We start from the raw sequence: 27163 nt of genomic DNA on the forward strand, positions 1-27163 counted from the left end.
AAACTATGACTTTATTCAGCATTGTCTTCTCTTCCATGTCTGTTGTGAGAGAGTTCAAAACACAACAGTTCAATGATATCCGGTTCGCGAATGAATCACTCGATGTAACCGGATCTTCTTCAACCAGTTCACCAAATTGAACTGAATCGTTTGAAATGGTTCACATCTCCAGTACGCTTTAATCCAAAAATGACTTAACCCTCAAACCGTATTCACTTTATAGCCCTTAATCCTGTAATTTTGGACAATTGTGGGCACAGAGGACTCAGGTGTGATCCTATTTTTTATTTATTATAAATGTTATATCACTGTCTTCGATAAAGTTTTGTCTATCTATTTATGGTGCTTTTTTAAAATTATTTTTACATTTTTGAATTTATTTACCTCAAAAAGTACCATATTTTCTATGTAAATTATGCTCTAATGTAGATCATTGTGTGTGTGTGTGTCTGTGTGTGTGTGTGTGTCTGTGTGTGAGTGGGTGTGTGTGTGTGTGTGTGTGTGTCTGTGAGTGTGTGTGAGTGTGTGTGTGTGTGTGTGTGTGTGTGTGCGCGCGCGCGTGTGTGAGAGAGAGAGAGATAGAGAGGGTGATGAGCCAGGTGGATGATTGGATCATACCAAAAAACATGGTCAGACATTAGCCCAGCTGTGTCATAGGCTCATTGAATGCATTGTTTGTGTGTGTGTGTGTATGAGTGTGAGTTTTTGCCATGATGAGAATGTTGTACAGGATCAGCCCTTCATTTTTGTGTATGTTAGATATGCATTGTATTGGATCTATTAATTTATTTTTACAAAAAAACAAGAATGCTCTAAATTAGTTTTTCCCATTCATTTCTATGGGTGCCCATTTTTGACCCAAATACAAGATTAAGAAGTTTTTTTTTTCACCCACTTAACATTGTAGAATTGAGTCAAAAAAATGTGTGTGTGTTCAGGAGGACAACTTAGGAAAAGTAACCAAGTCTTGTACCGCTCAGATCAAGGGAAGTATTTTTTTAAAATAAATCAAAATTATTTTGCCCACATTTGTCCAGAATACGGTGTTAGGGTTAAGCTGACACTCCCTCTGAGTTAAAACAAACCAAAGAACCGGTGAACCGCTTTCTTCAACCGATTTATTGAATCAAACTGTTCAAAAGAACTACTGGTGATCCGAAAACTGATGCAACCGGTTCTTGACTCATGAACGAGTCAGTCTGTTGGTCGTTATCTGGCTCTGCACGGTGTTCATCGTCAGTTCTCTCTGCACAGCAGTTCAGTCAGTGTACTGTTTGAGTAAATGAATTACTCCGGGATATTGGTTTGTTTGAACTCAGAGGGAGTGTCAGCCACATTAAAAAAGTGAACAGCTTAAGTCATTTGTGGATTAATGATTATGCAACCAGTTTAAAACGATTCAGTTCGATTTGGTGAACTGGCTCAAGAAGATCCGGTTACATCAAGTGATTCATTCGTGAACCAGATATCATACACTGCAGTCAAAGCCCTCACAACAGACCCGGAAGACAATGCTGAATAAAGTCGTAGTTTTTGCTATTTTTCGACTAAAATGTATTTTCGATGCATCAAAAAATTCGAACTGACCCTCTGATGTCACATGGATTACTTTGATGATGTTTTTCTTACATTTCTGAACATGGACAGTATACTGTACACACAGCTTCAATGGAGGGACTAAGAGCTCTCAGACTAAAATAAAAAATATCTTAAACTGTGTTCTGAAGATAAACGGACGTCTTACTGGTTTGGAACAACATGAGGGTGAGTTATTAATGACATAATTTTGATTTTTGGGTGAACTAACCCTTTAATATTATGTCAGTTATAATAATGAACACATTATTTTGGTTCCTCGCAGCGCTTCAGACATTCTGACAAGAACATTGGCAAGGACATTTTTGTATCTGTGTTCCAGGAAAAAATGTGTTTCAGCACTTTCCAAATCGAACTCATTTTCCACTGTAGAATTCCAGATTAAAAGATCTAAACCTGTTCTCCTGTCAGATGGCTGGTACAGCTTTGTTCAGCTGAGAAAAAAAAAGTCAGCAAGTTGTTCATGTGATGATAGAGTAGGCTAAGAAGATTGTGTGTAGCTGTGCCTAACAGCCCAAATTCTGTTTAGCTTCATTTGACACTTATTTGATATGCATTTGTTTTGGCCTTGTGACTCTGCTGGCCTCCTCCAGTCTGACAAATGCCAGGTTTAAGGTCAAAATACACTACACAACTTTTAAAACCTGAACAGATTTTTAAATGCTATGCATCGTACACTTACCAGCATTTGTAAAGAGTTTCAGAGGGAACTGGGCGACACTAAATAACTGAGACTTCTGAACACAACTCACACAGAAACATGCTTCATTGCTAGGAAATGCTTATCTTATAAAGTGCTCAGGAAAATGGACAAAAACTAAACATAACTGTATTTATTTTAAGTTACAATGCATTTATATTCAAAGTCAAAATCTTGTCAAAGGGTTATTCTTGGTAGACAAAATCAGCCAGGGTTGCCATCTCCCGCATCTGGCGTGACACTCACGCTTTCAGCATCAATCTCACGCTGAAGTCCAAGCGCGAGTGTCACGCCAGAGTTGGCAACGCTGGATCAGTATTTAGATGCATGGCTTCATCTACTGGTTTTTATCAAGTGTTAGTTTATAGTTAGGGTGAATCATCCGGAATGTCATTGCATTTCCTAATAAATTGTCCCGGTATATAGCATGTCTGGAGAATATCAAAAGCAATTTTTTTGTGTGTTTTCATTTGTCTGAACTCATAATAGGTGTGATCAAGCTCCAAACAACATGGAAAATGAGTCTCTCTTAAATATAAGCCTTTGAAAAACTTTTATTGTACATTTGTATATTTGTATATTGTATAGAAATGTATATTATTGCAAAATTACATAAGCTTCAGGTCAGTGGGGACATTGGTGTTCGTATGAAGCAATGCAGAGACGCTTATATAACTCAGCTAAAGCAGTCATCTCTCGTGCAGGATAAAGTATCATTCATCACCTCCACCTAACACATTCAGTGCAGACTCTTCAGGTGTTCAGCCGGATGTGTGGTCATGGGCCACAGAGTACTGCACACAGACATATTCATCCTGCTTCACAAGATCTGTATACTATAAACACAAGAAGACAATTGTTAGTGTTATATGCATGTTTGAGCAAAGTTCAACATTTTGGAATTGGCTCTTTACAATTTATGAGCTGGAATTTGAATCAAAATGACAGAAGGAATTTACTCAATTGCAATAAAAAAAAAAAAAAAAAAAAAAAAAACAATGTTCTGGGACTTTTAAGCCACTTCATATTGTTAAACTCTATATTAATAAGTTAACTACTAACTATTCTGCTGGAAATGTAGATATGAGTAGACTCAATGCTTTTCATTAAACCATAACCAGGAAGAAAAAAAACAATCTGATAAGGCTGGCTGTCACTGCTATGGTTTTAGTATCTTTACTAATGCAAGTTTGAATCTGTATGAGATTAATTTGATTTGATCTAATCTTTGAATCATTTTTGAGCTATGATATTGAAAATATTCATGAAATATTGGCTACAGTCTAGTACATACAACCTGGCTCAAGCAGTCATCTCTCATGCAGTATATAGGCTAAAGATCATCATGTGGCACATGCAGTGCAGACTGTTCAGGCACTAATGTAGAGCCAGTTGTGTGGTCATCAAACACAGTAACGGTTTCTTCTGAGTACTGCACACAGACATTCATTACCCTTCAGATCTGTATGATATGGTCAATATAATGAGTTACTGATTTTGATTATAATGTGTACATGTTATTAATAACTACTCTTACAGCCCTTACAACACTAGCACTATGTAATATATTTATTCTTTCATTCATTGGTCTGTGAATTAAATTGCTGTCTGTGGCCTTTAACCTGAAGCTGTTTCACGAGTTCACCCTTACATCTAATCTGAAGGCAAATAGTAGGCATATTTTGGCGTGCTGTCCTGGGGGAGGGGTCCGGGCCCGGAGCATAGCCCGAACCCAAATAACCCCCCCTATCCCTAATTTGGGATAAATAGATTAGAAGTGAGGAGTTGGGGTGGAGGAGGGTTGCCGAAAAACTGTCGTGGGACAGGAGGTAGGAAGACTGGATATATATACGCTTGCGTGCTATTTAAGATTATTAGCTAAACGAGATGAACCTGTACCAAATTGGATGATTATCTGATCGTGCTTCTCCCGAACTTTGTTAATAAAACCACATGAAAAGATGAGGCAGAGTTGATAGTTTAATCAAAGTTAATATTTCAATTAATGCTCTGAAAAAAAAAACGTATTTATATAACCTTGATCTTAACTTTTAAATATGATTTTAATGCACTGTGTTTAGACATTAAGTTCTGTTGGAAATGGCACAGTAAGAGTTAAAAACATACCTGAACCTGTGCTCTCTGTGCTTTCTTTTTTCTTGAATCTAAAAATGATAATTCAGTATACAGTAAGTCAGGATCATGCCAAAATGTAAACATCAACTCAATTAAAAATGACACAATGACTTACTTTTACTTCCACTAATACACAGGATCAAGATCAGCATTACTATAATAACCAGAATCAGCACACCCAAACAGATGGAGAGATACGGCAGCCACCATGGATATGAACCAGAGTTATCAGTGTTTTCTCTTTCTATTGTCACTAAAAAAAATAAAAAAAAATAAATAAAAACAGCGTAATGTATAAAAAAGGAGAAGCAATGTTAAGCTGTAACAGCAACCATGTACTGTATATAGAAGAACATGCATGTCAGTGTTTGATTAGAATTGAATCTGCCCTTACTTTCATATTCCGTGATGTTATCTGTAAAAGTTCAAAAACTGCATTAGAATGGTTTAAAAATCACTTTAAAGGTTCATATAATTACCATATCTTGTTCTGATGGTTTCAGCCTAACATAATGATTTTTGTTAACATGGAAATAAAAAAATCTTTACCTGAGACAGAAACATTTATATGATGGCTATTCATAGAGAAGTCTGGTAAGTTTAGTTCACATCTGTAAGAGCCTTCATGATGCTTTGATATATTTGTGAAAGTTAAATATGAAGTCAACATATTTGGATTGGATGATGAATAGTTTTGTGATGTTGATATTTGATCTGCTCCAGATATTGGAATCCATTCTCTCATGTTTTGTTTAGTCCATGTCACATTCACATGTGGGGGCTTGACCTTATTGCAGTAAATGTATAAACACAACAATAGTAAACAGTAATGTTTGTGAAAATAAAAAAAATATTATGTTCAAATGAGACAATGCTATGGAAATGAACCGTTTTACAAAAATCGAATTAAATATATAAAATCAAATTCAGTTGATTATGCCAGAACAAGTGAATGGAAATTACAGCATCAGTAGTTGATTTTGTCTTTGACATCATACATGCAATGAACTCACCTTGTACACCTTGTGAATCAATGCTCACATACAGGATGAAAGCGAGGAACAAAGTCGTCTTCCTCAAATATAGCAAATTCATCTTAAATACAAGCCAGGGACACAACAGATGATCTCAAAATACGAATGAATCCAGTCTAATCCTTACTGTCACCATCCAAACCACACACTGAACACACGACTGCTCAGTCCTCTCATTTGGTTTCTATTTCCTTTATCTACGTAACATGCACTCATTGTGTGTTTTTGCACATGTAGTAAGCTTCACATGACTTTGGACATGAGTGTCTTTTTTTATTTATCATTTTTTGGAATAAATTACATTTTAAAATATATTCAAATAGAAAGTAGTTAGTTTAAATACAAATATTTCACAATATTACTGTATGTTAGCGAGCAGAAGAGAATTCTTCAAAAAACATTACAAACATTTTGACTGGTAGTGTACCAACCATGACAAAAACATATTAATAACTCTAAATTCTAACGTGACATGCACACTTTCTGTCCTGACTTTTTTTGTCTATAGGACTTTTCCACTCTGCTGTAAAGGACCAGTGGTCTAGCTATTTCAGCGCTTCAGCATTTTCATTATGTGTACATTACACATGTATTTATTGAACTGACTTATTTGATTTGCTTTGGTCATGATTTATTTATTAGCTTTATTTAAATGTGTCCTTAATAGAAGCATTTCACATTTCTTTCTATATTTCCATTTATATGAATTAAGTAGATATTTAATTTTTGTATCTAAAGGGTGGATATTGATCACTTAAAAGTCCATAGTAAAAGAAAAGGTACTGCATCAACAACAGCTTACCTTTATTTCTGAGTATGCATAGCTTTAAACAGGCCTGATATTATAAGATGATAAGATGATATTATATTTCAATAATTTCACAAAGTGTAAATAGAATGTTATTTATTCAAAGATACAGTCAACCTCTGTGAACATGTGAGTCATATCTGAACAGTTTTGTTAAACAATGAAAGTATTCTGAGCCTTCAGTATCATGTTGCGAAGGACTTCAAACTTGTTACTCTTAGTAGACTGAAGCAATATTTAGAGCAATAGCTCCATCTCCTGGGGCCAGCTGTATAAACACAGCCACTATATTAAAAGGGGGGGGTGAAATGCTCGTTTACACTCAATATCCTGTTAATCTTGAGTACCTATAGAGTAGTACTGCATCCTTCATAACTCCAAAAAGTCTTTAGTTTTATTATATTCATAAGAGAAAGATAGTCTGTACCGATTTTTCCCCGAAAAACACGACCGGCTGGAGGCGTGACGTGTGGGCGGAGCTAAAGAATCACAAGCGTAGGCTTTTGTGTTGAGAGCATGTGGAAGCTGTGACATTACCTTGAGGAAAAAAGCATCATCCCAAACAAACCATGGCTTACAGTCAGATTCAGACGTTTATTTATGATCCAGAATCAGATCCAGAGGCTGAAATTTAACAAGAGCAGCATCAGCAACGACGTCTCTATGTGGTATGTACTGAAACTGTATATATTTGCTTAGCGGTTCTGGAAAATGACTAAGTTCCACTTTGTCGTCTTTTTTTTTTTTTTTTTTTTTTTTTTTTTTTTTTTTAAGCTGTACATGTGGAAAGTGCAGTTTGATGACAACATCGCATGTTGTTTACTTGATGTGCTTACACGCCGATAGAGAAGTTAACAACACAGAGATATTTGAAGCAGTTTTACTCACCGCCTGCGGTTCCAACACACGATCGTGACCCTTTTTCGTTGGGATTGCATCATCCTTAAGAAATAAACGATGTGCAAATCCGGTGTCAAACTGGGCCTTGTTTGTAAAACAAGCATCTTCGAAATGCAGGGAACAAACACAAACACTTGCACAACTCCGTTGATGCTCTGTAAAAATAAACTCCATCCACTGGTCCCTTAATGCTATTTCTCTTAATGTTTAGCATGGGAATCCAACTCTGTAACAGTGTAAAAAACTCAGTATGCATGAAATAGCATTTAACCCCCCCCCCCAAGCCTGTCTGACCAACTAATAGTTAACCAATTAGGCTAAATTAATTAAGAGCAATTTACATTTTTATGTAACTGACATTAAAAAGATTAAAAATAGAAAATTAGATTAACTTTCAAAACTAGTCTAAGTAGTTTATGCCTCAATGGTTTTAGGTGTTTTTCAGTTCTGTCAAGGGATGTGTTAACATTGTTAGATTGTTCTTAGGGCTCAACAAGCTCAACAAAAGTAGGATTTCCAGTCAAATAAGACAAATAATTGTTTTATTTTTTTGGATTTGAAGAAAATTTTAAACAGCTTGCTCCCTGTTGATGGTCCTCGAGGGAGGTTTTGGTATTTTGCTAAGCTATTGCTCTCACAGAGTGGTTTCTCTTTCACTGAGGGTGAGATGGAGGAGCATAATCAATGCCACTCACACTCACATGAGCCCACACCCTCCACAAACATAAAGCCATAATCCGGGCCCACAGAGAAACTCCCATCAACGTAGAGCTCCACCTCAGCATCAGTGTTTGAAGCTTCATGGCAGTCTTCAAAGCCCATAGCTCCACCTTGGCTCTTTGACTTATCGGCTTCACTGTGGCTTGTCAAAACCTTGACTCCCTTTGCAATGGTCCATCATCCTTCACAGTGTTGTGGAGTAGATATTATATGTCATGGCATGACAACATTTAATTACAAAATAAGTGTAGCAGCAATCACACACACACACGTTTGTTTTTGTGAAAAATGGGGGTATCCCATAGGCGTAATGGTTTTTATACTGTACAAACTGTATATTCTATGGCCCTACACCTAACCCTAACCCTCACAGGAAACTTTGTGCATTTTTACTTTCTCAAAAAAACTCATTCTGTATGATTTATAAGCGTTTTGAAAACAGGTTATGTGGTTATGTCCTCATAAGTCACCCTCTCCTTGTAATACTTGTGTGATACCCACGTCATTATACAGAGTTGTGTCCTGATATGTCACAAAAACAAGAGCACACACACACACACTTACTTTAAAATAAGCTTAATTGATTTCTTTCCCAAATTGCATTGACTGCTCGAAAAAGAATTGTGCATGGCTCAAATGGTTCTAAACTGAAAATCAGAATAAGGTTGTACAATAAACACAGCTGTTATTATTGTAACTATGAATTTTTTCATTTTCTTAGTACTCTTTGTCGTCCGTTCACAGGGGAATTTCTGTGGAATCAACAATGATAAACAAACGAAATATAATATAAAAGATCACAACATACACATCCACAAACCCAGGGATAAGCAATATACCATTCCTCATGTGTTTAAGGTATGGCATGTAAAAATGTTAAATGCACCCATATTGATGTATTTCAAATAAGCGTTTATGATCAAAACTGCATTTGAAAGAAAAGATCTGCAAGATCTTACAGGCTCTGTATCTAGAAAGAACTTGCATACAAAATGTACAAATTCTAATAAAATATCTGTAAAACATTATCTGTATAAATTTGTCCACATCAAAAATACTTAATATATAAGTAAATATAATCACTTGTGTGCTTTGACAAACAAGATTTGCATTTTCCACCTAATTTTAATTTATAATCTATTACTATCCCAAGTATGAGTTAACCTTCTCAGCTTCTTTACTAGCAATAACTAATTTGGCTGTAACATCAACAGTACTGAAAAAATCTATCTCTAGTCTTGGAAACATTATTTTTAAGTTTTAGTTTATAACACTAAGACTAGTCTCCAGGATATGGGAGTGTTGCATCAGACACATGTGATAAGTGGTGTGAGTTTCACTTACAGAAACCTCACTCAACTCACAGCAATGCTTTTCCGTGATGTAATAAGGAAAGTGAAACATGAATACATCTCCTGCTTCCAGTTAGAAAGAACAGATTAACAGTATTGTACGGTTGGACAAACTGCCTCAGTATTTAAGTCTGGAGACTTGAAAATGTTGTTTAACTGTGTCTGCTGGTTATGCAGACAGAAAATCAGAAGACCCGGATAGATGCATACTCTGAAAACTCCTCCTGTGTCTCACGAGATGTGGTAGATGATGGTTTTGGTGCGAGGTGATGCAGAGATGCATATACAACCTGACTTGACCTGCTATCTTTCCTCTCAGACAAAGGATCATCACTACAATCTGACACGTGTGATGTAGACTGTCCAGATTGTAATGTTAAACTGCATGAGTTGCTGTCACGAGAGTGCTTCTGTAGTTCTTGGCCACAGACTAAGTCATCACGCTTCAGAACAATGGGGCTTGATGACGACCAGACAGATGTTGCTGTATACTGCAGACATAACAACATAATCATTAATACAGTACTCTACATTTGGATATGCAAAATACAGAATTTTGCAAAGATTTGGCTTTTTTTACAATTTAAGAGTTGGAATTTGAATTGAATTGAAATGCAGAATGTGCTCGATTAAAAGAAATTAAACAGTCAGACATCAAAATATAACAGAAAATATAATTTTAGCTGTTTTTTTTTTCAAGTTACCCAAGATACTCTTGCTTAATTCTGTTTTAGGTCGATTAGAGCATTGTGGGAAATGATGTGTTCTTGGACCAAGATGATGATATTAAATTTAAATTTAATTTAACAAACATTTCAAACACCCTGAGTGGTTTCTTCATAAGAGTGATAGGACGACACACCACAAAAGTGTGAAAGGGAGGGTAGTTACCAGGGGTGTAGCAGCCATTTGAAGAATGTGTGTGTGTGTTTTGGGGTGCAGCTGTCAGGTGATGTGACCCTCAAATGCAAACAAATTATTTACATAACGTACAAAGTAAGTACATCATATTAGTAATCAGTAATCAATCATTTTCATATAATAAATTCTAAATAGAATACCAATTGGAGTTTTCTAAAATATAATAAAGTTTGATAATATATGTAATATTCAAAGCAGCATGACACGACAAAAGACAGCAGAACCCAATAATCAGATATGTTTATCCAAAGCGTTATTGGAAGAGAATTTAACACACTGGGATCCGGTGCGATGTTATTAGCGGGTTCTATTGTCTTTTGTCACATTACATGATTGGATCGCTTGCATTTGTAGATGCAACGTTACAGTAAGTTATCTCATAACATGGAACTTATGTAAGTTACTACTTATGGCAGTTATGAATTATTATGTCTAGAACAACTATTTTATCATTATAATTGTTACATAATATTATACACATTTAAGTATAAGGTCACATGTCCGGTAAGTGAAGAAGCGTGATTTTATAGTTTGCAATAGTCAGTGGTGTTTAAACAGCATCAACACTCACTCTGAGAGGAAGTGTTCACCTTCAGAATGGTTTTATTTGCTTTTTAATTTGTGTTTTGCTCTGTTTAATAATCCTGAATGGATCTGTATATATTTATACATACATACAGGCAACTCTATATGATCCTGTTTGGTATTTCAGCTTGACTTGTAGTTACAGAAAAATAAATGTGACTTTTATTTCTTCCTCAAAGTTTTTGCACTTTCACTGTATAAATAAATTGTGAATTATGGAAAATAATTTGGTAAGACAATGATCTTTATTTCAAATGTTTTAAGTCTAATATTTCACCATTGTTATACTGGAATAAATCATACTAGGGTGTTTTTGGACATGGCACCCTACCTAGAAAAATTTCCACCAGACGCCATTGTCAAATACTAATTATTTATGTAATTTGTATATATATTTTCATTTGTTAAAATTTTATGGGTAGTTTATACAAAAGTTAAAGTTAATCAAACTTCTTTCAAAATAATTTTCATGCCATACATTCATTAATCATAAATCAAGGTACAATTCTGCATCTGCTACCTCAATTCAAGTTCAAAAACTCAATAATATTTTAAGTGTCACATTAATTAATAAAAAATGTACAGTACATATATTTTACACTAATCAGTCTTTTATAAAAACATACCTGAACCTTTGATCTCTGTGCATTCTTTCTTCTCGAACCTGACAATAATCAATAAAACGACAAATTTAGGCCCATAGTGTAATGTAAATATCTCAAAATAATGGAAAACGACACAATGACTTACTTGTACTTCCATTAATACACAGTATTGAGATCAGCATTACTATAAGAACCAGAATCAGCACACCCAAACAGATGGAGAGATACGGCAGCCACCATGGATATGTACCAGAGCTGCTATCAGTGTTGTCTCTTTCTATTGTCACTGAGAAAATATGAGAAAAAAAAAAAATCCTAAAAATTAATCACTTATTCCACCCCATCCATTTCAGCTGTAACCGCAACCATATGTATATAGGGCAATTTTTTTTAATGAATTGAAAGAAGAACATGCATGTCAGTGTTTGATTAGAATTGAATCTGCTCTTACTTTCATATTCGGTGATGTTATCTGTAAAAGTTCAAAAACTGCATGAGAATGGTTTAAAAATCACTTTAAAGGTTCATACAATTACCATATCTTGTTGATGGCTCTGATGGCTTCAGCCTAACATAATGATTTTTGTTTACATGGAAATAAAAAATATTTACCTGAGACAGAAACATTTATATGATGGCTATTCATAGAGAAGTCTGGTAAGTTTAGTTCACATCTGTAAGAGCCTTCATGATGCTTTGATATATTTGTGAAAGTTAAATATGAAGTCAACATATTTGGATCGGATGATGAATAGTTTTGTGATGTTGATATTTGATCTGCTCCAGATATTGGAATCCATTCTCTCATGTTTTGTTTAGTCCATGTCACATTCACTGTCTGTTCATCACAATATGTCAGATTGCAGGAGATCTTGAAAGGCCTGTTTATGAAGGCTTTATGGACAGTCCCTCTATGAACTTTCAAGAGAGGACATGTGGGGGCTTGACCTAAAATATATAACATTGCAGCAAATGTACAGTATAAACACAATGAAAAACAGTTACAACATCATTAAAATGCTATGGAACTGATCATTTCTTTCTATCAGTGAGTTTTCACTTCAACGTTTTTTTCTGCACTCAGAGGTTGAAATAGCTCAACTGTAAAGAATTTGCCTGAAAAATATTTTAAGACTGCAGTGAATGGTACAAATAAAATAATTGTTTTGCAGTGATGTCTGCAAAAATGTAACTTTAAATCGAAAATAATATGTGGTTTTAAACAAACCATTGTTATGGCACCTTAAATTCCATTTGATTCTGCAAAATATAATTTAATGTATTATCTATGCAGTTCCACTTGCATCTTTTAACTGAATAATACCTTCCGCATCCACATTTTGTTTAATTTTTTTCAGTTGAATGTTGTCAATAGTTGATTTTGTCTTGGACATCATACATACTATGAACTCACCTTTTACACCTTGTGTATCAATGCTCACATGCAGGATGAAAACTACCAACATGTAAAGGGTCAAAGCGCTCTTTCTCAGGTATGCGGAATCCATTGTAAATACAAGCCAGGTATGTCACAGATGTTCTCAAAAAATAAATTAATTCAGTCTAATCCTTACAGTCTCCATCCAAATCTCTCGACTGAACACTTATTTTTGTCACTCTCTCTTTGTGCTCTTCAATCATGTTCATTCTTATACTTGTGGTTTCCATTTCCTTTACCTATGCAGCTTGCACTCATCCTGTTCTGTGTGATTTTGCACATGTAATGATGAGCTTCACATGTTTTTGGACGGGAGAGCTTTGTTCTGTGGTTTTGTATTTTTGCATACTTATGCAGTTGTTACACTTTTCTAGAGCACAAATATCATTTGTTGTTAATTCAGTGCAAGAGAAAAAAAAATCTCAAAGACCCACATTATGTCAAAATAATAGCATAAATTGCTATTATTGAATTGAATAAAACTTATTATGGCCTAGTCTCAGTTGTGAAACTAAAGTCTTTTGCACGTTATTTTGTGTAAAACACACACACAAAAAAAATAAAATAAAAATCTCTAAATGTATGCTAATACAATTACTTTCCATTACTATGTTTCAGGATTCCAGCTTCTTTTGTTATATGTACAGTGCACATGTATTTATTGACTAATTGATAAAAATCTATTGATTAAAAATTACCATAGTCTATTAGACAATGCATTAAGCATGGTACCCATTTCAAAGCAACAGAAAAATCAGAATCAGAATGAGCTTTGTTGCCAGTTATGTTCACACATACGAGGAATTTGTTTTTGTGACAGAAGCTCCGCAGTGCAACGTAACAGCGACAGAACAAAAAACACAATAAGGAATAAAAAAAATATAATAATAAATAAATAGGTGGGTAAGGAATGACAATATACAAATTGACAATATAGGGCAGGTATATTACAATGAGCATTTATGTATGTACATGTATATTATGTGCAAACAATTTAAGGGTATGCTAAGTATGTGTGTTAGATAAATAAGTGTATGTGTATATAAATATAAATAGTGTAGTGTGTTCCACAGTTTTTATCAATTGTTCATTAGATGGATTGCCTGAGGGAAGAAACTGTTCCTGTGTCTGGTCGTTCTGGTGTTCAGAGCTCTGTAGCGTGACCAGATGGCAACAGTTCAAAGAGGGAGTGTGCTGGATGTGAGGGGTCCAGAGTGATTTTGCCAGCCCTTTTGCTCACTCTGGATAAGTACAGTTCTTGAATAGATGGGAGGGTTGTACCGATGATTCGCTCAGCAGTCCGGACTACCCTCTGTAGCTTTCTGAGGTCCGATTTAAAAGCTGAGCTGAACCAGTTACTGAAGTGCAGAGGATGGATTTGATGATGGTGGAGTAGAACTGTTTCAGCAGCTCCTGTGGCAGGATAAACTTCCTCAGCTGGCGAAGGAAGTACAACCTCTGCTGGGCCTCTTTCACAATGGAGTCAATGGGAATGTCCCACTTCAGGTCCTGAGAGATAGTGGTTCCCAGGAATCTGAATGACTCCACTGTAGTCGCAGTGCTGTTCATGACGGTGAGTGCAGGGGGGTTTCTCCTGAAGTCCACGATCATCTCCACTGTTTTGAGCGTGTTAAGCTCCAGGTTGTTGAGAGTGCACCAGACAGCCAGCTCTTTAACCTCCTGTCTTTAAGCAGACTCGTCACTGTCCTGAATGAGGCCGATGAGTGTGGTGTCATCTGCAAATTTCAGGAGCTTGACAGAAGGGTCCTTGGATGTGCAATCATTAGTGTACAGGGAGAAGAGCAGTGGGGAGATAACACAGCCCTGGGGAGCTCCGATGCTGATTGTACGGATGCTGGATGTGTATTTACCCAGCCTCACTGGCTGCTGCCTGTCTGTCAGGAAGCTGTTGATCCACTGACAGATGGAGGTGGGCACGGAAAGCTGAGTTAATTTGGCCAGGAGGAGGTTTGGTATGATCGTGTTAAAGCTGAAGTCCACAAACAGGATCCTCACATAAGTCCCCGGTCTGTCTAGGTGTTGCAAAACATAATGCAGTCTGATGTTTACTGCATTGTCCACAGACCTGCTTGCTCTGTAGCCAAACTGAAGAGGATCTAGCAAGGGTCCAGTGATGTCCTTCAGGTGGGCCAGCACCAGTTTTTCAAATGACTTCATGACTACAGATGTTAGAGCCACAGGCCTGTAGTCATTTAGTCCTGTAATTTTGGATTTCTTTGGGATGGGGATGATGGTGGATTGTTTGAAGCATGAAGGGACTTCGCACAGTTCCAGCGATCTGTTGAAGATCTGTGTGAAAGATGGGGGCCAGCTGGTCAGCACAGGATTTCAGACAGGCTGGTGTAACACGATCTGGGCCTGGTGCTTTTTTCCTTTTCTGCTTCCGGAAGACCTGGCGCACCGCACCCTCGCTGATCTGTATTGCAGGTGTGGGGGAGAGGGAGGGGGGGATGCAGGTGTGAATGGTGAGAGTGCTTGATTGGAGAGGTGTTCAGGGCGGGTTGCAAGAGTTGTGAATGGTGTGAACGGTTGTTTGGAGAGGCATTCAGGGTTGGTTGCAGGAGTTGTGAATGGTGAGAGCGGTTGATTGGAGAGGTGATCAGGATGGGCTGCAGGAGTTGTAAATGGTTGTGTGGGGAGGTGTTCAGGGCAGGTGATGGGTGTTCTTTAAAACCTGCAGTAAAACTCGTTCAGATCGTCTGCCATACGTTGATTCTCCACAGTGCTGGGGGGTGGTGTATTGTAATTGGTGATCTTCTTTAGACTTTTCCACACTGCAGTGAACCTGTCAGGAAGAACTGGCATGAGGTGTCTGAGGTGGGTCTCGAACCCGGGTCTCCCAGTCAGGGAAAGCTAGTTCTCTACCTCTGGTCTACTGGGAAGAACAGTTTCTTAGAAGACCCATGTGCAGAAAGAAGAGCAAACTCAGAGGCTCAGGTAACTCAAAGGCAGGCAGTCTTTACTTGGTCAGTAGTAAAATATAAACAAAATATCAGCTACAGCTTTACAGCACAAAACAGAAGGTAGTCCAATAGGTAACTGGAAAATGAAACTTAACAGGTCTACAACACAGGTAATACATACTGGGTAGGCTCAAGACTGAACACAGCACAATGAAACTGCCAAACTTAAATAGGTCAAAGTACAGGTGGAACACATTAACTTAATGAGCAGTCTTAATTAAAGAGTTCACTGCCGTTAGTGCCACCTAGTGGCCTGGAGAGTTCTCTCATTAAGGTGCAGGGGGTGCCCAACAATGGTTGGGAGAGTAATTGCACGTGGTAGCAGACAGCGCTCCCTAGTGGTCTGGAGAGTCATTACAGGAGGAGTCTTACAGTAGCCCATCTCTCAGGAACAGCTCCCGACGTTCCGTTGGCTATGGTTGGAGTCGTGGCGGTGGAACTCTCTGATCAGGTTTGGATCTTGGATGTCTTTAGCTGGCACCCAGGACTGCTCTTCTGGGCCATAACCCTCCCAGCCCACTAGGTATTGTACCCTTCCACGTGAATCTAGCAGTCGACGGACCATATACACTGGCTGCCCACCAACGACTTTGGGTAATGGGGGGGCTTCTTGGCTGTGGACAGAGAGCAGACAACAGGTTTCAAACGTGAAATGTGAAAAGTGGGGTGGATGCGCATAGACCTTGGTAAGAGTAGCTGGTAGGACACAGGGTTGATCTTCCTAAGGATCTTAAAAGAATCCAGAAGACAGACTGATGGATGCTCCAATAAGATGGCCAAAAGCTTTCCAAAATCCAGAATTAAATTGTGACCCCTGATCAGAGACCATGTCTTAAGGAAACCCGTGGATCCTGAAGACGTGCTGCATCATGAGGTCTGACAAGCTGTGGGGATCTTAGGCAGAGGTATCAGATGACATGCTTTTGAGAATCTGTCTACCAGTCACCAAGATGACTGTGTTACCTTGTGATTTAGGAAGTCCAGTAACAAAGTCCAAGGAGATATGGGACCATGGACGTCTTGGGATGGTTAAAGGATGAAGTAGACCTTGAGTGTGGGCTTTAGGTTCCTTATTCTGAAAGTGAAAGTGAAGTGAAATTCAGCCAAGTATGGTGACCCATACTCAGAATTTGTGCTCTGCATTTAACCCATCCGAAATGCACACACACAGAGCAGTGAACACAAACACACACACTGTGAGCACACACCCGGAGCAGTGGGCAGCCATTTATGCTGCGGCGCCCGGGGAGCAGTTGGGGGTTCGATGCCTTGCTCAAGGGCACCTAAGTCGTGGTATTGAAGGTGGAGAGAGAACTGTACATGCAGTCCCCCCACCCACAATTCCGTCCGGCCCAAGACTAGAACCCACAACCCTTCGATTGGGAGTCCAACCCTCTAACCATTAGGCCACGACTTCCCTGGGTGCATACAGAACAGCCAGATACAAATTTTCGGACATCCACCTGCATACTGGGCCACCAAAACAGTGTCTGGATGCGCTTCAAAGTCCTTGCAACTCCAGGGTGACCCGAAAGAAGAGATGCATGTCCCCAATGCATCATTACAACATTAGGAACAAAAAGGCAGCCTGGGGGGCCATTACCTGGGTCAGGCTGTTGTTGTTGAGCCTTCCTTACTGCCACTTCTATTCCCCACTGAACCCCTGCCACCACCTTGGAGCTGGGAGTGATGGACTCAGGTCTGTCCTCCACATCTGGCATGTCAAACTGTCTAGAAAGGGCATCAGGCTTGGAGTTCTTTGAGCCAGGTCGGTAAGAGAGAATGAACTCAAAGCGGTTAAAAAAGACAGCCCATCGGGCCAGGCGTGGATTCAGCCTCTTAGCCTCCCGGATGTATGTGAGGTTCTGGTGATCTGTCCAAATGACAAATGGGTGTTTAGCCCCCTCTAGCCAGTGTCTCCATTCCTGCAGTGCCAGCTTCACCGCCAGCAACTCTCGGTTACCTATATCATAGTTCTTTTCTGCTTGGGTGAGTTGACGTGAAAAAGGCACAAGGATTAAGCTTATTGTCCCTCTTGGCCTTTTGAGACAAAACAGCTCCCACTCTTACGCATCTGATGCATCCACTTCTACTACAAAAGGCAAATCTGGATCAGGGAGAGTCAGGATGGGTGCAGAGGTGAAGCAGTGCTTGAGCAGCTCAAATGCCCGATAAGCCCCTTCAGTCCATTGAAATGGCTTTGAGGTCTTCTTGGTAAGGGCTGTAAGGGGTTCTGCAATAGAGCTAAAATTTCTTATAAATATCCTATAAAAATTTGCAAAACCACGAAAACGCTGTACCTGTTCGACAGAGCAAGGCCGAGGCCAGTTCAGAACTGCTTGGGTCTTGCTAGGATCCATCTGAATGCTGCCATTGGAGACAATGAACCCAAGGAAGGAGACAGTTGATACATGGAACTCACTTTTCTCAATCTTCACAAAGAGCTTGTTTCTTAACAGTTGAGGACAAAACCTGCCGGACATGCTGGACATGATCTTGGTAACAACGGGAGAAGATTAAGATGTCATCTAGATAAACAAATACAAATTTGTTTAGCATCTCTTGTAGAACATCATTAATGAATGCCTGGAGGACGGCTGGGGCATTGACTAGACCAAAGGGCATTACCTGATACTCATAATGGCCGGTTGGGGTGTTGAACGCCGTCTTCCACTCATCCCCGGCACGGATCCTTACCAGGTGGTAGGCATTCCTAAGATCCAGTTTGGTGAATATTGTGGCACCTTGTAGAAGTTCAAAGGCGGAGGTCATCAATGGCAGTGGGTAACGATTCTTTACTGTGATAAGATTTAAACCCCGGTAGTCAATACATGGACGGAGACTGACATCCTTCTTTCCCACAAAGAAAAACCCAGCACCTGCCGGTGAGGTTGAAGGGCGGATGAATCCACTGTCAACAGCCTTGTTGATATATTCCTCCATAGCGGCTCTTTCTGGGGCAGACAAAGAGAATAGCCTCCCTCGAGGTGGACAAGTGCCAGGATGCAGTTCAATGGCACAATCATAAGGTCTCCCTCTCAGCCTGTGATAACCGGGTTCTTCCCAGCTGCACTGGCTCCGCAGGACACCCAATCAGTGAGGAAGGTTCCACAAAACCAGTGGGGGTGTGGATCACGGGTAGTCGAGTCTCATGACAACGTTCACTTTGACGATCTCGAATGCGGTTGTCCAGTCTGATGGCAACATCAATTAGAGACTCCAAATCAGGGGCTGGGTCTCTGTAGGCCAGCTCATCCTTTAACTTACGTGATAGAGCACGATGGAATGCAGCTTTCAGGGCTCGCTGATCCCACTCACTCCCTGTAGCCAGGGTGCGGAACTTGTTAGCAAACTCTGCGGGTTCCTTGTGCAAGTTGAAGAAGTCGATGATAAACCTCTGCTCCACTAACAGGGTGGTGGAAGACCTTCCTCATCTCAGCTATGCAGAGATCACAGTTAGACGTGAGAGGAGACCTCCTCTCCCAGAGAGCTGTAGCCCAATCCAGTGCCTTACCCACAAGAAGGGTTGTCATATAAGCCACTCTGATGTTCTCTGTAGGGAACTGTTAGGCTGCAGTTGGAAAGCAAGTGTACACTGGGTAATGAATCCCGACAACTCTCTGGGTTCCCATCATACCTCTAAGGGGCTGGAAGTCTAGGCTCCAGCAGGGACCAGGTGGTGGAGCATAACTTTGGGACTGGGCTGGCAGAACTGGAGCGATTTGAGGTATGGACTGGGTCTGTGGGTCTGTAGAGGCTTGAGATTGGATTGAAGTCTCAGACGCTGCAGAATCTCAGTTAGGATTCATTCATGCTTAAGAATGGCCGCAGCTTGGCTAGAGAGCTCAGATAGTATCCGTTCCACTTGGAGGGAGGAGTCTCTTCTTCTGCTAGGTCTACTTCCATGGTTCAGTCTTGCTGTCAGGAAGAACTGGCATGAGGTGTCTGAGGTGGGTCTCGAACCCGGGGGTCCCAGTCAGGGAAAGCTAATTCTCTACCTCTGGTCTACTGGGAAGAACAGTTTCCTAGAAGACCCATGTGCAGAAGGAAGAACAAACTCAGAGGCTCAGGTAACTCAAATGCAGGCAGTCTTTACTTGGTCAGTAGTAAAATATAAACAAATTATCAGCTACAGCTTTACAGCACAAAACAGAAGGTAGTCCAATAGGTAACAGGAAAATGAAACTTAACAGGTCTACAACACAGGTAATACATACTGGGTAGGCTCAAGACTGAACACAGCACAATGAAACTGCCAAACTTAAATAGGTCAAAGTACAGGTGAAACACATTAACTTCATGAGCAGTTTTAATTAAAGAGTTCATGGCCGTTAGTGCCACCTAGTGGCCTAGAGAATTCTCTCATTAAAGGTCCCATGACATGCTACTTTTTGTAGGTTTTAATATAGGCCTTAGTGGTCCCTAGTATTGTATCTGAAACCTTTTTTTAAAAATTCAGCTTCGGTGCAGAATTATAGTCACTACAATCCAGTCCCAGAATGAGCTTCCTTCAGACGGGCTGTTTCGGTGTCTGTAGCTTTAAATGCTATTGAGGAGGAGAAAGGCGGTGCAAGGTGAAGGGTGGGTGTGGCCTTGACCATATTGCCTCAAGAGTACCGTGCATGTTTACGTTGGGTATATTGCAATGGCATGAAGAAAAGCAGTCGTTCAAGCTTTTCAGTTTGATCCAAAATCTGATCCAGATGGAGAAGCAACGGATGAACAAGTTGCAACTCAGCGGCTCCAGCAGGAAATTTCCGAATGGTTAGTTTAAAATATTATGTCTGGATACGGTACTTTATTCGGATGGCTTACAGCTATTATCATGTAGCTAACGCTAACCTACTGTTGCTTTTTCATGTTGATTGTTTAAAAGCTGTATTAGCATCTATATCAGTGATATTTGTAGTTAAGAGAAGACTTTAATGTGGCTTATTTTTTAATGTAAAATTCTCCATGTCCTCATATATTGAAAAAATATTTAAGAGTGGTAAAAAAAATCAAGGCACTTAAGTGTCTAAAACTTTTAATATTTTTGAGCTTTATCAAAACTGGTTGATAAAAGGTGTAGCCCAAAGGGTCTTCTTTCTAAAGGCACCACAATTATGTTTGTAACACACTGAAGTAGGAAACTATTACAAGTTAGGTAGAGCACTTTCAGCTGTGAGTCCCATAATGGTGGGTCAGGTTAACAGGTTAAGAGAAGACTTTAATGTGGCTTATTTTTTAATGACAAAGTTCTCCATGTCCTCATATATTGAAGTCATGTTACAAAACTAATCAACTCAAGAGTTAAGTCTACTCAACACCTTTATATATATATATTTAAATACATACACACTCACCACTCTATTAGTCAGACCTCAGCCATTATTACATGTACCTTTTTGTACAGGTGCCGTTGTGTAAATTGTGCTACCATCCCCACAGAAGCTGGGAATATTTGCTGCTTGGAGATACCACAGGTAGCATTCTCACCACTAAGTTGGAAACTACTTTGTCTCTTCATTTGACAACTAATTGTGCCTAAAAATGACACTTATCTTTTCTAATTGTAATTAGGTTACTAGAAGACTAAGGGAGGTCGAAGAACAGCTTACATGTATGGTTGACCATCCTGGATTGGAGTCTGTCTGCCTCAATGTCTACTCTTTGCAGAATGCTGGCCAAATATAGAGCTGACTATTAGTAAGTTGTGCTTTGTTACTTAAGTTAATAAAAGAATAAAAGTCTTGCCTTGAGTCTTGACTTTTTATTCCACCAACAAACACTGTGCCTAATTTTCATTCTATATTATAGACAGTGTCAAGATTTCTTCACATCAGAGGAAAAATAAACTATAAAAAAACAAAAACAAAAAACAAGCATTGAAGATGCAAACATAATAGAAACAATGATACATCTCTGCAAAACTAAATAATCACTTATGTTCAGTCGCTACAGGTATCTCTCCTATCGCTCATTTGTGAGCTGGGGCCTCCTGGGACGCAGAATCCAGGTCATTATTCCAGCTAGTGTGGTCCTGCACATCCGCTCAGTGTTTCCTGAAGAGGAAGGACACTACGTTGGGTTTAAACTGCCCCCCGTTTGAACCTTGACATGAAGCTGGCAATGAGCTTGTCCTTGTCCGGCTTCTCATACTGCGCTGATAGGTCCTCTGGGACAGGGATGGCCAACAGCGATTCAGTGTATGGTGTAGGGTTGACAAAGACTTCCTCAAAAATTAGGTCCATCATGTCAGCAACATAACCTGTATCATAAAACACAAGCACAAACAGTTTTCGTTTTAATTGGTTGCGTTTTGTTTTTACATGTTTTATTTATTTATTTAATTATTTTTTATTTTAATTTTTATTAATAAATACATTTGAGAATTCCAAAATATGTGTTGTTTGAATTGATTTGAACCCTTACCAAAGGTCAGCTGTGTCTTTTCAGGTTTAGCTATGCACTCTCCCTTCCTACCCTTTGCAAAAGACATTTTGAAGCGGGGTACACCTTCCTCCGTTTCTGCTTGTGGTCTGTCTGCATTTTCATTATAATGCATGGCAGCCAGGTAGAGCCTAGAAATACAAGACAAAACGTTTTAATATTGACAATACTTTTTGGAATTATAGCCTAAATTATCTAAGTAAACAAACTTTATTCTACCTGCACAGCATTCCAATAAAGGTAAAGACAACATTTTTTGGGGCAAAACGAAGGATGACGGAATGGAAAGACTTCAACGATGAAGTCTGGTGGTGGGGGCTCAGTTTTGCAACATCCCTCAGCATTCTTTTGTTTGTTAGCAACTTCTCCAACTTGTTGAAAACTTGAGAATCTGCAGACAATTAGAAAATATATTAGAAAACAAATTTAGTACAGAATATTACAACGCTGATCTCTGGTAAATTTCTCAATGTGACTAAATAACTTTGTGTAGTTGTCCATTTATTTTTTTGACATTTAGCCCGTATATTGATGAAATACCTGCTTGGAGCCATTTACTCTTGTCAGTTGTCTTGCGGATTGCATGCTCGCACATAGGGTAAAGAGGATCCTCATGTGTATGGACATCTCGAACATGGTTCAGGATTGAGTTCCACTTTGCAATTCTCTCTCGCTCGGATGTTGAGCTAGCTGCAGTCCAGTATATGTGATTGTTGATGCTTTTCATCCACTTTTTGAGTATCTCACAGTCTTTCTGCTTACTGATCACTTCCAGTTTCTTTGAAAGTCCTACAATGAAAGCAAAATACATTCCACTTAGTTAACCCATAAGAACCCGCTGTGACACGGGTGTCACAAACACTTGTGATTATCTGGTAGATTTTGTATAATATAATGGACTATGGACATCAAGCAGCTCCATATTGGCACTGACATACCTTTTGCGATGTGCCAGACATCATAGTAATGGGTTATTTTTCTCTCCCTAAGGAATTTCTGTACTTGTGGATGACGATCAGTAACAATCCAATCAAGGTTGACGCCACGTGACTCCAGTAATGCCAGACTCCTTGTCAGGCCCTCTTTTTCCATGTGGCAGCTACCACCAACCTCACTGCTCTGTTAACACAGAAAAACAATATATTAATTGAAAATGCATTATAGACTTTGATTTTCAAATTGCAACCAAAAACCACTTTAAAACATATTTTTGACAACTCACCTGAACCAACTGAATGTCCACAATGGTGTTAGTATTTAGATCCATCATTGTATAACTCCCATATTTTGCAGAGTACCCTGTTGTTGTTGTTTTTTTTTGTGCAAATACTGACATTAGTAATCAACACCATTCAATACTTTGGTATAATGTCTGGCATTTTATTTAGTTCACTGCTTTTAACTTCAAACAATATGTAACCCATGTATAAACTACACAATTTCAGTAAAATATCAATACCTGGAGAGTCAGCTCTCATGTCACCACCAAGTATAACTTTTTTCTCCTGACTTAGCCTCTGCAGATTCACATCCTGTGTGACTTTCCAGTGGTGAATAACTGCGGGTTCAATGAAAGCTCTGGCATGGCGGCGAAATGTTTTATACCGAAACAACTGTAGCTTCATTGTATTGAAGACCTGTTAATATGGGTGGATAAATAAAATTGTAATTTGAGTTTAATTGAAGTAATTCATAAAAAAAAAAAAAATACAGTTGCACATAATTTACCTTTTTGATTTGTATGAAAGATGCACCACTCAGGTAAATGGCGACAGAAAGGTTCAGATTTCCAGCTGGCATGCTACCAAGGATAGGCTGGCTATTCCATTGTCTTGAAAATGTGCAATGGGGGCACAGCTGCTTCACAGACAAGAATGTCCCCAGCGTTTGGGTCCTCACTTCACATGCCCGCGTGCAGACCGGACATAAATTAAACAAGTCCATGATGCAGTTCTCGTACACTATGTACTTTTTGCTGTTGTGGGTGGGAGTGGATGAATCTTCTCTATATCAAAACACAGAGAAAGGGAAACACATTTTTAGTTAAACAGATTGAGCTTACGTCTGGACTGAACTGTGAAGCATCACCCTGTTTTCAACTGGTTTAATAATTATTATTCACATTAAAAAAAAATCATGAATGCTATAAACAACAACAGTCTCACTGAGACTAATCCTTTATGTTAGAATGTGAGCCACACATATATTTAAACACTCAGTAACTTACGACTGTAGACTAGAGTATAACGAAGCTGGGATGGAGTCTGCAGGATCATAAGTGGAATCATGTCCCCTTGAAGCTTCCACTAAAGAGCTGCCCTCCAATGGATTGTCCTCGAGCAGTTCATCAAGGTCTAAACGAGGTCTTTTGGGTGGTCTCTTTAAAGGTGTCGATGACAGGCACAGAGGATCTGCATTGGACATCTCAACACCAAAATCTTTGCAGGAGAAAGTTGCCTGGACACCTGCATCCCAAATTAATTTTACTAAGCAAAGTCTAATGACAACACATAATGAAAGCAAAGGGGAAAAATGCTAGAAAACCTACTAATCAAAACTAAACGCATTTTCAGGTGGCAGGTACATACCTTCACTTTTAATTTTGGGTTGCAGAGTCTTTAAGCATAGCTGTGTGCCTACAGTGTGTGTTTCCAGGTGGTCTGTCTGGCAGGCAACATCCCTTGAGAGAGGCAGCTGAAAGCAAGCATTTGATGTGCTGGCCTGTATAGAGACAACAAGGTCAAATTAATACTCAATTTATTACTTTGTATATATTACATATATAATTATATTGTGGTATACATCTGAAACAGACTTATACAGATTTGTGCATTGTGTACAGCTCTACAAATAAAATTTGTATTTTTTTGTTAACAAAAAAATCGAATTATTGCTTCTCTCTCACGTGCTGATAATTAATTTTAAAATGGGTTTTAATTGCTGTGTTAGAGTTTTAAACTGGAGATAACATGGGAGAAAAACTTTGTTTGTGCCTCGATGTTCTAGTACAGAGATCTGTAACATCTGTAATTTATCTTATTACAATTACATCAAGCTCTACGATCTTAAAATGCGGCTATCGTGTGCGCCCTATAACTAACAGGAAAACGGTTACCCAAATAACAAAGATGTGTACAACACTCCCGTTACATTGTGTTTATTCACACACGTACTTGATGCTGTCTACCTTTACATTAGCGCAAGTAACTGCATAACGTTAGCTGCATATATGATGTTACAGCCACATTCTACGTATAACAAGCTAGGTAACCATTAACAGTAAAGCAACATGCTTATATATATCATTAGTTGACTTACTTGGCTGGGGTGTGTAATGTCAGTTGAGCCAAAGAGAGTTGGTACTGATCCAGACTTTAGTTTCAGACGTTTAGCAAGCCCAGCTCTGTGCTGACCCAAGTTGAGGAAACAGTCGTCGGTGAAATGTTTGCCGCAGACATGCAAAGCTTTCGGGATTTGTGTTGGCGCATTTCCAAAGAAAATAAAATCAATCCACTGGTTCTTCTGGGGCTTGGATGACGGAACTAAAAAAAGGCTGCGGTGTTCGTCTCTACATCCAATTACTGAGCAATTATTATGCCTCGCTCGCTTAAAAGCCATTTTTTTAAAAGCCATTAAAAGCGCGCGTGTTCCTACTTCCTTAGCTCATTTTCTCATGAACGGGAAATATTTATCTGGGCGGACAAAGCAGAGAAGGGGGAGGTAACATGTCTCTTTAAAACGTCACAACGAGGAGATTCAAGATCAGCCCGTTTGAGCTTCCATTTTCTCAAAGGCAGAGAAAGATAGCAAAATCTTGATTTACACCGATTACTATTTCTAGAAACTTGGGGACCATATACAGGCTAGGGGAACTCATACTAATGTTAAAAAACTTCAGAAAGTGAAAATTTCATGTCATGGGACCTTTAAGGTGCATTGGGTGCCCACCAATGGTTGGGAGAGTAATTACACGTGCTAGTAGACAGCGCTCCCTAGTGGTCTGGAGAGTCATTAAAGTCATTAAAGTTTCTGCCTGTAGGTCGGTATAAGATGAACCAGAAGGTGATCAGAAGGTCCCAAAGCTGCTCGTGGAACAGAGTGATATGCATCCTTTATTGTGGTGTAACAGTGATTCAATGTATTACTGTCTCTGGTGGGACATGTAACATGCTGTCTGTATTTTAGAAGTTCAAGGGAGAGATTGGCTTTATTAGAGTCCCCAAGAATGATTAAAACAGAGTCCGGGTGTTGTTGTTCTGTCTCTGTGATCTGAACAGCAAGTTTTTGTAAAGCTGAGCACACATGCGCCTGCAGAGAGATGTAAACACTAACCAAAATGAACAGAAAGAAACTCCCGCGGCGAATAGAACGGCTTGCAGTTAATGAAGAGTGTTTCGAGATTTGAGCAGCACATCTTCTTTAACACAGTTACATCTGTACACCACCGTTCATTGATGTAAAAGCATGTCCCTCCGCCGCGCAATTTCCCCGTTGATTCTGATTCGCGATCCGCTCTAAACAGCTGAAAAAGCTCGGCAGATGGAGCGCGCTGTCCGGTATGGTGTCATTCAGCCAAGTTTCCGTGAAACACAGAGCAGCAGAGTGTGAGAAATCCTTATTTGTCCGAGAGCGCAGAAGTTGTTCGTCCGTTTTGTTGGGTAGAGAGCAGAGATTTGCCTTATGGATGAGAGATGGAGATTTCTGAGTCTCACGAGCGCGCCAGCACTTTTTCTATGGAAGTATATCTTATGCAATTTCTGCTACTCACTAAGCAAACTGAGAGGAGAACTAACGTGTATACGCTCGCCAGCCGTCTGGCCAAAATCCCATAGTATTCAGGCGTCAGACGTAAGATATGAGACGTCAGACGTCACGGTCACGTGTCGGAGCTCCGTTCAAACTGCGCGGCTATGGCGGGTACTCCATGCCAAAATCATATGGCGGGTTCTCCG

The 27163-nt window shown here is 39.3% G+C and overlaps 2 protein-coding genes across 2 annotated transcripts; both read right to left on the minus strand.

Moving 5' to 3' along the window:
- Window positions 1-7699: 7699 nt before the first annotated feature.
- On the minus strand, window positions 7700-13006 carry LOC127965324 (B- and T-lymphocyte attenuator). The gene is made up of 6 exons (XM_052566092.1): window positions 12772-13006; window positions 11970-12305; window positions 11809-11829; window positions 11503-11643; window positions 11379-11416; window positions 7700-9737 (listed from the first exon to the last, which is right to left on the minus strand). The coding sequence occupies exons 1-6, from the start codon at window positions 12863-12865 to the stop codon at window positions 9432-9434; spliced, it is 936 nt and encodes a 311-aa protein (XP_052422052.1). The 5' UTR covers window positions 12866-13006; the 3' UTR covers window positions 7700-9431.
- Window positions 13007-21516: 8510 nt separating this feature from the next.
- LOC127965318 (uncharacterized) lies at window positions 21517-25828 on the minus strand. The gene is made up of 11 exons (XM_052566078.1): window positions 25530-25828; window positions 24800-24932; window positions 24439-24676; window positions 23940-24216; window positions 23671-23848; window positions 23434-23510; window positions 23150-23330; window positions 22752-23000; window positions 22431-22602; window positions 22194-22342; window positions 21517-22029 (listed from the first exon to the last, which is right to left on the minus strand). The coding sequence occupies exons 3-11, from the start codon at window positions 24633-24635 to the stop codon at window positions 21851-21853; spliced, it is 1659 nt and encodes a 552-aa protein (XP_052422038.1). The 5' UTR covers window positions 24636-24676; window positions 24800-24932; window positions 25530-25828; the 3' UTR covers window positions 21517-21850.
- Between the last annotated feature and the right edge of the window lie 1335 nt (window positions 25829-27163).

Source organism: Carassius gibelio, chromosome B9, assembly GCF_023724105.1.
Source record: "Carassius gibelio isolate Cgi1373 ecotype wild population from Czech Republic chromosome B9, carGib1.2-hapl.c, whole genome shotgun sequence".
NCBI classification, from domain to species: domain Eukaryota; kingdom Metazoa; phylum Chordata; class Actinopteri; order Cypriniformes; family Cyprinidae; genus Carassius; species Carassius gibelio.

Coding starts and splice junctions, on each gene's coding strand:
- LOC127965324 (XM_052566092.1), bottom strand. CDS start 12,865: ATGGATTCCGCATACCTGAGAAAGAGCGCTTTGACCCTTTACATGTTG. Junction 11,644..11,808: donor TAACATCACCGAATATGAAA/GTAAGAGCAGAT, acceptor ATATTTTCTCAG/TGACAATAGAAAGAGACAAC. Junction 9,738..11,378: donor CACAGAGATCAAAGGTTCAG/GTATGTTTTTAT, acceptor TTATGTCTGCAG/TATACAGCAACATCTGTCTG.
- LOC127965318 (XM_052566078.1), bottom strand. CDS start 24,635: ATGTCCAATGCAGATCCTCTGTGCCTGTCATCGACACCTTTAAAGAGA. Junction 22,603..22,751: donor GAGTAAATGGCTCCAAGCAG/GTATTTCATCAA, acceptor AATTGTCTGCAG/ATTCTCAAGTTTTCAACAAG. Junction 22,343..22,430: donor TTTATTGGAATGCTGTGCAG/GTAGAATAAAGT, acceptor TTGTATTTCTAG/GCTCTACCTGGCTGCCATGC.